Consider the following 12704-nt stretch of genomic DNA (forward strand, 5'->3'; position numbering starts at 1 on the left):
CTATGTGAATTTTGATTGTCAAGGACTTAGTATGTTCATGGTGGTATGGACATGCCAAGTCGGCGACGGTCGAAAAATGCATGCCATCTGATTTTTTGGTTTGGACGGTAACGAGCCTATAGGTGACAGTACTATTCATTTTTCGCCCAAAATAGAAGTGCCCTGTTTTATTCTCTGGGAAGGAATCGGTGTTTGTTGAATTCCTTTAGGCGAAATAGAAGTGTCCTCATTTATTCTGTGGGAATGGGTGTTTGTTGAATTCCTTTTTACTGTGGAGATGCTAGCTCCTCGACCACAGCAGTTAATTGAAGTAAATTGAAATTCGACATGAATAGGACCACAGCAGTTAATTGAAATTCGACATGAATATTCTCCGGTTTAAGTAACAAATGAGAAACAATGGGTCTTCAAATCGTTGGAAAATTTCAGCTTTCAAGCTTCCTGAACCAAATTCTACACGAGGCATCAAACTATATGTTTTCAAACTACATGTTTTCAAGAAGTTCGACACAAGGCATCAAACCATCCAAATATTATACCCTTCAAGGGTGTGTAGATTTGCATTAACCTCAGGAATCGTGTGAGTGGCTTTCTTTACAAATTACCGGTCTCCACTTGACTATGGTAAGAGTTTCGTTAAGCAATCAAGTAACTACGAATTTGAATAAATGTTTGGTTAAGCACTCAAGCAACAAGGAATTTGAATAAATTTATTGTTCACTTGTTGTGTAACCATGAATTTCTAAGCTGCAGCGATGCAGCTTCACCAAAGCACTTGGCTTTGGCTAAACAAAAATGAGTACAGAAGCCCACCGTTGAGCAGATTCGAGTGGTTTTCAAAATGTAACAGCAAGAGGAGGAACAGGAATCATCAGCCCCTCTCCCTTGAATCAATAAACCCCATAATTTAGTACTAGTAGAACAGGCCCCCTCCACTGGACCTTGGGCATCATCATCGTCTTGTTTATTGAGGAGCTCCTCCACTAGAATGATGCCATCAGGGCCCCTCTCATTCAGAGATCTTCGAATTTCATTCCAAGAATCCACGCCTACTATCTCCTGCCATCTCCTCCCCTCCCCATCCATTGGGGAATAGACATATATCAAGAAGGGAACTTTCCCTATGTTCCGGACAATCTATGAGACACAGATACGTTTTTAGCCAAGCCAAGCCAAGCCAAGCCAGCCACAAGAGAAGTGAGAGATTCAGAAATTTAAAAACAAAATAACAAGGGTTATGCAGAAAGGAAAAGCACGGCGTACCCACCTCTGGTATGGAGTCAACCATCCACTGATCCAGGTCTTCGTAAGAGACAGGGACTTGATTTTTGTGCTTCCTGTTATCGGTAGTATTGGTGGTAAGAGAAAGAGGAAAAGGGCTTCCTCCTCCTCCATTGCGTTGCTGTTGTTGTTTAGTGATGAATCCCGGACACACCTTTTTTGTCAAAGGGCCAGCCCGAACAGTAATAGGACCACCACTCTGCCGAAGCCGCCGGTTGTTGTTGATGCCGTGGTGGTTGAGCGGTCCAATAATAATAGGAGGATGGTTGATGTTTTGGATGTTGGGGAATGATGATGCCCGGCCGCTGCTGCTCGACGCCCCTAACACAAAACCACCAGCACCGGCGGCAGCCATGGGGGCTTTTCTCCTCAAACCACCTTCCTCTCTCTCTACACCTCTATTGCAAATGATTATTTCCTCCTAAAACCACCTCTATTGCAAATAATTCTTGCACATGGATCTCGCGCGTTTATTGTAAAGATGATCCCCCGCTCTGTCCCTCCCTTGTTACCGGACAAGGGAGAGGAAGCAGGCGAATCAAAGCGAAGGGAAGAGAAAAATGAGAACCTTCCCTTTTAAATCAAATAAAAATGGGGATTCATCTGTGAGTGAGTATGGAAGATGGACGTTCACCGCAAATAAACACGTGGTTTTCACATTGAATATATCAGTTGCCACGTTCTCGGACGCCCTCCCCTCCATGACTCGGCCCGCCTTGGCATGCCATCACCGTCCAGTCACGATCCACGTGGATAATGTGCAGTCCACATCGACAATCGCAACGCACGTCCCAATAGTAAGCCTAAAATCTTGAAAATTGATGCTGAAGGTAATATGTTGTAAAATGTATTATTTTTTAATTTTAAAATTTTGTTATTTTTTATAGCCATTAATCAAAAGGTTTTTCAACATTAAAACTACCTTTTCCAATAAATTTTGAGGAGCATATGTAGTTTTACATTATATATATAATTTTTTTCCTTCTTTTATATCTATATCTTCTATACAAGATTAAAAAAGAAAAATTATCATAAATGTACTTTAATTTTCGTCTATTTAAAAAAAAAATCTCAACTTTTATAAACCTTGTCCACACTTTTTTTTTTTTCTTCGATTTTAATTGTTTTGTGATAAAATAACCTTCACGGTAATACGACTATCGTAATAATTTGAATCGACATTACAATACTTTAAATATCATAAAACCTCAGCCATATTATACGGTACAGTAAAACCTAAGCCATTGTCACACCCCAAGAATTTACAATACTGTTATTCCTGAGATGTGACAGACAAAACATATATACATCTATTGATAGGACAAATTTACAGTGGCGAAGTCTTACAAAGTAAATAAAGAAAGCTAGTACAACAACAGTATCTTCCAAGGTTGATCTTGACTATCACTCAAAATGAATCCGCAGTTATCTTGAAAAAATGTTTACCATAGTTTGATGAGTTTGGCTACTCAGTAAGTGATCATCATAATCCTAAAAATAATCATGATTGAAAGATATCAATATTTTCCAAAATGAGATCTATTAACAGAAATGCATCAACAGTTTCACTTTCAATAAATGCATAATTAAGTCTAATCCGAGTAATTGAAATGCTTATAACACTTTTAACGGCAGTACATAATTCAAAGGATTTCACAAAATACCCTACTGGCGTCCCAAGTAGGTCACCTATATACCCCATCAGCGTCCTGATGGGTCCACTTAATCCCTATCGGCGTCCCAGATAGGTCCACTTAATCCCTGCAGGTCCACTTATACCTCACCGGCGTACCGGATGCGTCCACTTAAACCCTACCGGCGTCCCAGATAGGTCCACTTATACCTCACCGGCGAACCGGATGAGTCCACTTGCATACTTAAATTATTTCTAAATCTCTTTAAACATTCGAAAGCAGCAACATCATGCACTCAACATATCACTGAAACCATTAATATGAATTTCACTTAAACCATTAATAACAGCCACTCTCAATAACATTTCAAAAATAACCAATCAAATATTTTGGGCTCAAATTTAGAAAGGTAGCAGTTTGTAAAGGCATTCTAGCATAATTGCCAATTTAATATGTATAGAAAAACTCTTATAAAAATTCAAGAATACGGAATTATCACAATTTATGGAATATCAATTCACAAATAAGCATTTCACAACAATACTATAATCAATTGCAAAAATGTCAATTTTTAAATAATAAGGCAGCCATTTGCACATGAATTTTACAATGTCTAAATATTCAAAACAGTAGAAAGAAATATCACAATTTTACTAAAAGCAGAAATGTCACATTTATTTCTAACAATAGACAAGAAAAATAAATAAATTTATTTTTCTAATTCACAGCATTCAAAATTTCTAACATAGATAAAATATCACAATTTTTATTAAAAAGATTATTTTTCAAGATAATGAAGTCACGTGCGCATAAATTTATCGCGCTTAAAATTCATGATAATAAGCAGAAATAATTATTTCATTTTATTTTTAAAAAGAATGGATTATTTTTCGAGACAATGAGGTCACTTACACATAAAACTGATAAAATAAAGATCCTAGACAGAAATATCACTATTTATTAAAAATAGACTATTTTTCAGAAAGACGATGTCACTTACCCACAATTATTTGAGAAGGAGCTTCCGATAAAAAAATTCGGTTCGAGAGAGAAGTTCACTGTGTTTCGACCAGAGAGAGAGATCTCAAAATTTTGTTTTAGGGAGGGAGTGCTCATATCCCCTATTTAAATTCTTATAATGTATTATTATATTATTTTATTACGCTCTACCTCATACCTGAGGTGTCGCGTTAAAAGTCTGCTTTTAACGTACGAAAACCACGTCCGCTAAAGGACGTTGCCAGCTGCAAGCAGAAAGCAAAAGCAAACAAGCAAAACAGGCAAGCAAAAGTTAAACGAAGTAAAAGTTTTTTAAAATAGTGATGGTCCCCAAGGACCATCATACTCAAACAGACCATCACCTAGTTAAAAGCATCTTTTCTCCTTTTTTTTTAATTTTAGGATTGTTACATTCTTCCCCCCTTAAAGAAATTTAGTCCTCTAAATTTGTGTACCTGATTACTGAAAAAGATGGGGGTATTTTTATCTGATTTCGTCTTCTCGTTCCCAAGTCGACTCTTCTCTTGAATGGTACTGCCATAATACACGGACTAAAGGAATCTCCTTGTTACGCAACACTTGCACCCTTCTATCCAGTATCAAAATTGGCTGCTCAATGAAGGATATGTCCTTCCTGATCGGTAAAGGTTCATATTTTAAGATATGGGATGGGTCGGGCTGATATTTTCGTAGTGAAGATACATGAAAGACATTATGGACATTTGCCAATTCGGGTGGTAAGGCAAGTCTATAAGCGACACCTCCAATTCTTTCCAGGATTTCAAATGGTCCGATGTAACGTGGGCTCAACTTTCATTTCTTGCCGAATCTCATAATACCCTTTATTGGTGAGATTTTTAGGAAAACTCGATCACCTTCTTCAAATTCAAGATCTCTCCTTCGGTTATCGGCATAACTCTTTTGCCGACACTGAGCTGTCTTGAGCCTTTCACGAATTAATGTTATTTTATCTGTGGTTACCTGGACAATTTCGGGCCCCAAAAGCTTTCTTTCACCAACCTCATCCCAACATATGGGTGACCTGCATTTCCTTCCATACAGGGCTTCATATGGTGCCATCTGAATACTGGCTTGGAAGCTATTATTATAAGCAAACTCAATTAGGGGTAAATGGTCATCCCAGCTTCCTGTAAGGTCAATAACACAGGCCCTCAGCATATCTTCCAAGGTTTGGATGGTCCTCTCCGATTGTCCATCAGTTTGGGGGTGAAAGGCAGTACTAAAGGCGAGTCTCGTCCCCATGGCTGACTGTAGTGTAGCCCAAAATTTAGAAATAAACCGAGTATCCCTGTCCGATACAATACTGGCAGGAACTCCATGCAACCGCACTATTTCCTTAATGTACAGCTGAGCCAGTCGATCCAAAGTGTACATCGTGCGAATCGGTAGAAAGTGGGCAGCTTTGGTTAACCGGTCCACAATGACCCAAATGCTATCATGTCCTGAATTTGTTCTAGGCAAGCCAGAGACAAAATCCATAGAGATGTGCTCCCATTTCCATTCTGGCACCGGTAAATGCTGCAACAACCCAGCGGGCCTTTGATGTTCAGCTTTTACTTGCTGGCATGTTAGGCATTTAGACACAAATAGTGCTACCTCTTTTTTCATATTATTCCACCAAAAGGTTTTCTTCAGGTCCTGATACATTTTAATACTTCCGGGATGTATTGTATAACGAGAATGATGTGCTTCTTCTAAGATAGCTTTCTTTATACTCTCATCATTCGGGACACAAATCCGACCTTTGAATCTTAGCAAATCCTCACTACATATAAAGAATTCATCTCTCTTTCCTTGCTTCATCTCTTCTATAATTGTTATAAGCTGATGGTCTTTCTTTTGTGCCAATCGAATCTATTGGATTAATTGGGGTTCCGCCTTAATATTGGCAATCATACTTACCACACCATTAATGGACGGAGTTGGATGCCAATCCACTATTTCCTCTAACAATCGCATTTCTTGGATCATTAGATGAGCTAAGACTCCCGTAGATTTTCTACTTAGAGCGTCGGCCACAACGTTAGCTTTTCTTGAATGATAATGGATTGTACAATCATAATCTTTTAAGAAATCCATCCATCTTATCTGCCGCATATTTAAATCTTTCTGAGAGAAAAGGTATTTCAAACTCTTATGATCCGTGTATATTACGAATTGCTCACCATATAGATAATGCCTCCATATTTTCAAAGCGAATACTATTGCAGCTAGCTCCAAATCATGAATTGGATATTTTTTCTCATATTCTTTCAACTGTCTGGATGCATATGCCACTACTTTCCCATATTGCATTAATACACAGCCCAAACCTTTATGTGAAGCATCACTATAAATCACAAATCCCCCACTCCCTTCAGGAATAGTTAAAATAGGTGCTGAAGTTAATCGAACTTTTAGTTCTTGAAAACTCTCCTCACATTCACTTGTCCACTCAAATTTGACATTTTTTTGTGTCAATCGAGTCAATGGGATTGCGATTCGAGAAAATCCTTCTACAAATTTTCTGTAATATCCTGCCAATCCCAAAAAGCTTCGAACTTTAGTCACATTATTTGGTTGTTTCCAATTAACAACGGCTTCAACCTTTGAAGGATCAACTGATAGACCTTCTTTTAATATGACATGTCCTAAAAATGTCACTTGTTCAAGCCAAAATTCACATTTACTAAGTTTGGCATACAATTTATTTTCTCTTAATATTTGCAATACCATTCTTACATGCTGCTCATGTTCCTTCTGATTCTTGGAATAAATTAAAATATCATCGATGAATACCACAATAAATTTATCCAAAAAGGGCCTAAAGATTCGATTCATCAAATCCATAAATGCAGCCGGCGCATTAGTTAATCCAAAAGGCATAACTAAAAATTCATAATGGCCATACCTTGTTTTGAAAGCTGTCTTGAGTACATCTTCACCTTTAATCTTAAGCTGATGGTATCCAGATCTAAGATCAATTTTTGAAAACACTTGTGATCCTTGTAATTGATCAAATAAATCATCAATTCTAGGTAATGGATACTTATTTTTCACTGTCACTTGGTTCAACTGTCTATAATCAATACACAATCTCATAATCCCATCTCTCTTTTTGACAAACAGTACTGGAGCACCCCAAGATGACATACTGGGCCTAATAAAACCTTTATCTAATAATTCTTCCAATGATTGTTTCAGTTCTCTAAGTTCTGCAGGAGCCATTCTGTAAGGTGCCTTAGAAATTGGTGCTACCCCTGGCAATAATTCAATGGAGAATTCAATTTCCCTGTCAGGCGGTAATCCTGGCAATTCTTCAAGAAAAACGTCGGGAAATTCTTGGATAACTGGAGTGGTATCCAAATTTATTTCTTCCTTCCTATTTTCTTTGATATAGGCAAGAAAGCCTTGACACACTTTTCGAAGGAGGCGATTAGCTCGAATACAAGATATTAAATATGATGGGGAGTCATCTTTGACACCATTGAAGTAAAATACTGGTTGATTCGGAATACTAAAGGTAACAATTTTCTTAAAATAATCAATACTTGCATGGTATGCAGAAAGCCAATCCATGCCTAAGATTACATCAAAATCTTGAATTTCCAGGAGTATTAAATCAACCAACAGTTCCTTTTCTTCTATCTTTATTACACATGATTTGTACACTATATTGGTGTTAATTGAATCTCTCATCGGTGTGGCTACCTCTAGAATGTATTCTAATTGTTCTGGTTCTACCTTTAAGTGGCATGCAAAGTGTTGTGACACAAATGAATGAGTAGATCCAGGATCAATCAAAACATGAGCGACTTTTTGGAAGATAGTAAGAGTACCTTGGATCACTGATTTTGAGGCCTGAGCGTCTTGCTCGGTAATCGCAAATACTCTTCCCTTCATCTGAGGCTTTGGAGCTATCTCTCCCTGCTTTGGAAGCTGTTGTGTCTGTAAGCTAGGACATTGTTTAATCTGGTGTCCCAATTTTTCACATTTAAAACAGGCTCCGGTATTCCAATAACAAGGGCTTAATCCATGATTTTTCCCACATTTTCTACATGTTTATATTGGGCTTTGAAATGGCGAGGGCCTTGGCTTCTTGTTTGGCCTTTCAAACTGTTGTCGATTAGATGATGTAGGTCTAACATGACTGTTCTGATTTTTTGTCTTTTGGTAATCTTCAAAATCTTTTTCGACAATTCGGGCACGATTCACTATTTCAGCATAAGTTCTTAATTTCAAGACTGATATTCTGCGTCTAATGGCTGGCCTGAGACCCCTTTCAAATTTCTTTACCTTTCTTGCCTCATTGTTAATCATATGTGGTGCAAACCTGGCCAATTCAGTAAACTTGGCCTCGTACTGTGCTACTGTCCTATTTCCTTGGATTAATTCTAGAAATTCCATTTCTTTTTTGTCTCGAATAAAATCTGGGAAATACTTTTCATTAAATGCTTCTAGAAATACTTCCCAAGTCAAGGTTTTATTTTCTTTGACCAATACTCCTTTTGCCATTCGCCACCAGTGTTGTGCCTCACCTTCTAACATAAAAACTGCCAAGGCCACCTTCCTATCATCAGGACATTCCATAACCTCGAATATTTTTTCCAATTGCATAATCCATCCCTCGGATTCCAATGGGTTTACAGCACCCTTAAAAGAATGTGGGTTTAATTTCTTAAATTGTTCGATATTACTCCCACCATTTCCTGTAACTGACTACCTGGGTGGATTGTTGTTTTCCATCTGATGTTGCATTAGTGGCTTTGTGAATTCCTTCCATATTGGCTTCAGCCATTCTGGATCTTGACTTTATCCCGGCCTGAACACACAATAAATGTGATTTTAAGTACATTCTTTTTAAATTTCCTAAGGATCTTAAACCTATTGCTCTGATACCATAATTGTCACACCCCAAGAATTTACAATACTGTTATTCCTGAGATGTGACAGACAAAACATATATACATCTATTGATAGGACAAATTTACAGTGGCGAGGTCTTACAAAGTAAATAAAGAAAGCTAGTACAACAACAGTGTCTTCCAAGGTTGATCTTGACTATCACTCAAAATGAATCCGCAGTTATCTTGAAAAAATGTTTACCATAGTTTGATGAGTTTGGCTACTCAGTAAGTGATCATCATAATCCTAAAAATAATCATGATTGAAAGATATCAATATTTTCCAAAATGAGATCTATTAACAGAAATGCATCAACAGTTTCACTTTCAATAAACGCATAATTAAGTCTAATCCGAGTAATTGAAATGCTTATAACACTTTTAACGGCAGTACATAATTCAAAGGATTTCACAAAATACCCTACTGTCGTCCCAAGTAGGTCACCTATATACCCTATCAGCGTCCTGATGGGTCCACTTAATCCCTATCGGCGTCCCAGATAGGTCCATTTAATCCCTGCAGGTCCACTTATACCTCACCGGCGTACCGGATGAGTCCACTTAAACCCTACCGGCGTCCCAGATAGGTCCACTTATACCTCACCGGCGAACCGGATGAGTCCACTTGCATACTTAAATTATTTCTAAATCTCTTTAAACATTCGAAAGCAGCAATATCATGTACTCAACATATCACTGAAACCATTAATATGAATTTCACTTAAACCAATAATAACAGTCACTCTCTATAACATTTCAAAAATAACCAATCAAATATTTTGGGCTCAAATTTAGAAAGGTAGCAGTTTGTAAAGGCATTCTAGCATAATTGCCAATTTAATATGTATAGAAAAACTCTTATAAAAATTCAAGAATACGGAATTATCACAATTTATGGAATATCAATTCACAAATAAGCATTTCACAACAATACTATAATCAATTGCAAAAATGTCAATTTTTAAATAATAAGGCAGTCATTTGCACATGAATTTTACAATGTCTAAATATTCAAAACAGTAGAAAGAAATATCACAATTTTACTAAAAGCAGAAATGTCACATTTATTTCTAACAATAGACAAGAAAAATAAATAAATTTATTTTTCTAATTTACAGCATTCAAAATTTCTAACATAGATAAAATATCACAATTTTTATTAAAAAGATTATTTTTCAAGATAATGAGGTCACGTGCGCATAAAATTTATCGCGCCTAAAATTCATGATAATAAGCAGAAATAATTATTTCATTTTATTTTTAAAAAGAATGGGTTATTTTTCGAGACAATGAGGTCACTTACACATAAAACTGATAAAATAAAGATCCTAGACGGAAATATCACTATTTATTAAAAATAGACTATTTTTCCGAAAGACGATGTCACTTACCCACAATTATTTGAGAGGGAGCTTCCGATAAAAAAATTCGGTTCGAGAGAGAAGTTCACTGTGTTTCGACCAGAGAGAGAGATCTCAAAATTTTGTTTTAGGGTGGGAGTGCTCACATCCCCTATTTAAATTCTTATAACGTATTATTATATTATTTTATTACGCTCTACCTCATACCTGAGGTGTCGCGTTAAAAGTCTGCTTTTAACGTACGAAAACCACGTCCGCTAAAAGACGTTGCCAGCTGCAAGCAGGAAGCAAAAGCAAGCAAGCAAAACAGGCAAGCAAAAGTTAAACGAAGTAAAAGTTTTTGAAAATAGTGATGGTCCCCAAGGACCATCATACTCAAACAGACCATCACCTATTTAAAAGCATCTTTTCTCCTTTTTTTGTTTTTTTTTTAATTTTAGGATTGTTATAGCCATATTATATAGTATTTTAACTACCGTATAAAATGCCTAGTATCATCGTATTTAGGTGGTATCTATCATGTTTACATATGGATATCCACATCGATGTGTCTATCCATGGTATTTATCTGTAACTATTTGTGATAAATACATCAGATAAATACCAAGTCTTATCACAATATATGAACACCAATCTATAATTGATAGTATTTATCCTTAATGTTACTGGCGGATAAATACATCAGATAAACATAATCAAGAGATATGAACACTAATAACTTTATCAATATATATCTCTACCGATAGATATCCATATCGATATGTATCTAATGTATATCCATACGGTAGTTAAAATGCCGTATAATATGGCTTGGGCTTACTTTCAATACCGTATAATATGGCTTAGGTAGTCGTATTACCGTGAACCACAAAACGACCAAAATTGAAAAAAAATGGTGTGAGTGGGGTTTATTAAAGTTAGGGTTTTTTTCTAAATAGAAAAAAATTAAAGTATATTTGTGATAATTTCATTTTTTTTGTATATTTGTGATAATTTCCCTTTAAAAAAAAGGGTGCAGTTTTTATAAGGTTGCAACCTTAAACAATCCGCCAAAGGTTATCATAACATAGAGTATTGGTGTAAAAAATTCTTAGGATTATTTGATAATCTATTTTCATTTTTAATTATAAAATTTTAAAATCTAAAAATGGTTGAAATCAAGTAGATCTATAAATATATGAAAATATTGAAAATGGACGGTTTAGATAATGTGTTAGAAGATGTATTATTTTTATGACTCAATTTTTTTTATTTTTCCATATTCATACATCTTAATGTTGAGATGATCGTTTGCTACCTTAAAACAACATTTTCTTATGGATTTTTTATGTGCATCTGTAATTCTACATTTTAAGGTTGCAACCTCATATAAACTTTTTCCAAAAAAAAAAAAAAGAGTGCGGTTTGTATATAATGGAGGCTTTAAACAGTCAAATTAAAGCGCACCTTCAAATACTATAAAAAGTTGATTTCAATACTGAAAATCTTTTTGGTAGCCTTAAAATATAATTTTTTTAATTACAAAATTTTAAGCTTAAAAAATAGAGTAGATCGATGAGATCTATGAAAATTTGAAATTCTTGAAAATTGATCGTCCAAAAATGTATTATTTTCAAAACTTGAAATCCATTTTTTTTCTCATGTCTATACATCTGAAGATGATCAATTTGAAAATATTCGGGCTTCAAAACTGATATTTGTGAGGTGGGCTCTAATTTGATTGTTTAGAGCCCTGACTTCCTATAAACTTTTCCTTAAATAATTAATTGGTGACGTGTATCTGCTCTCCCCAAAATTGTGTAGGATTGATAGGTAGGTGACTCGGAGAATTGGTCGGATCAGCGTTCTAAACATCGAACGGGCCTCATAAACTACCATGTGTAGGTTCGGAGTAATCGGTAAACCAGATAGTTAGACCGGTCTAACTGGATATGTCTGGACCGGTAAAAAATACAAAATTAAATAAATATAAAAAATTAATAAACTAGGAAAAATATATTTAAAAAGTTATAAAACAAAGCACAACCAAATAAAGTTGAAAAATAGTGAAAAAATGGATTTTAAAACATTGATTTGTGTCCAAAGATATTTTTGAAATTTTTAAAAAAGAGAAAATGTAAAAATAAATATTTATGGCCACAATACTTTCAAATATTTTCCAAAATGATAAAAAGTATATCTAAAAATGTATTCCAAACAAATATTTTATTTTTTGGGATTTTATATAATTGTTTTCGATTTTTTTTTTTTTTTAAATACTCGGTTGGATCACTCAAATTGTCCAAAATTAGAACTGATTAATGGCCGATTTTGATCTAACCGGCTAGTTCCGATTTGAAGCGGTTGATATGGCATTCACTAGGTTGGATCGATACGCCTCAGCCTAAATAATTCAAAAACTAACTACAAATCCTTTAAAATAATATCGAGATGTCGTTTCTTTGTCTGGATATCTGCATAATTGTTAATTATAATATAATACTATGGGAATTCCTCTTATGCTGCGTCATGAACAATCCTATATT

At 35.5% G+C, this 12704-nt stretch overlaps 1 protein-coding gene across 1 annotated transcript; it reads right to left on the reverse strand.

Moving 5' to 3' along the window:
• Positions 1–690: 690 nt before the first annotated feature.
• LOC18438366 (uncharacterized) lies at positions 691–1821 on the reverse strand. The gene is made up of 2 exons (XM_006848554.4): positions 1268–1821; positions 691–1137 (listed from the first exon to the last, which is right to left on the reverse strand). Exons 1-2 carry the CDS (start codon positions 1634–1636, stop codon positions 718–720), a joined length of 789 nt encoding a protein of 262 aa, XP_006848617.2. The 5' UTR covers positions 1637–1821; the 3' UTR covers positions 691–717.
• Positions 1822–12704: the final 10883 nt, after the last annotated feature.

Source organism: Amborella trichopoda, chromosome 9 (genome assembly GCF_054954075.1).
Source record: "Amborella trichopoda isolate Santa Cruz 75 chromosome 9, AtrichopodaSantaCruz75HAP2 v2.0, whole genome shotgun sequence".
In the NCBI taxonomy this organism is placed as follows: domain Eukaryota; kingdom Viridiplantae; phylum Streptophyta; class Magnoliopsida; order Amborellales; family Amborellaceae; genus Amborella; species Amborella trichopoda.

Excerpts from the sequence above, each read along its gene's own strand:
- LOC18438366 (XM_006848554.4), bottom strand. The coding sequence starts at position 1,636 with ATGGCTGCCGCCGGTGCTGGTGGTTTTGTGTTAGGGGCGTCGAGCAGC. Across the intron at positions 1,138-1,267 it reads TGGTTGACTCCATACCAGAG|ATTGTCCGGAACATAGGGAA; the intron begins GTGGGTACGCCG and ends TGTGTCTCATAG.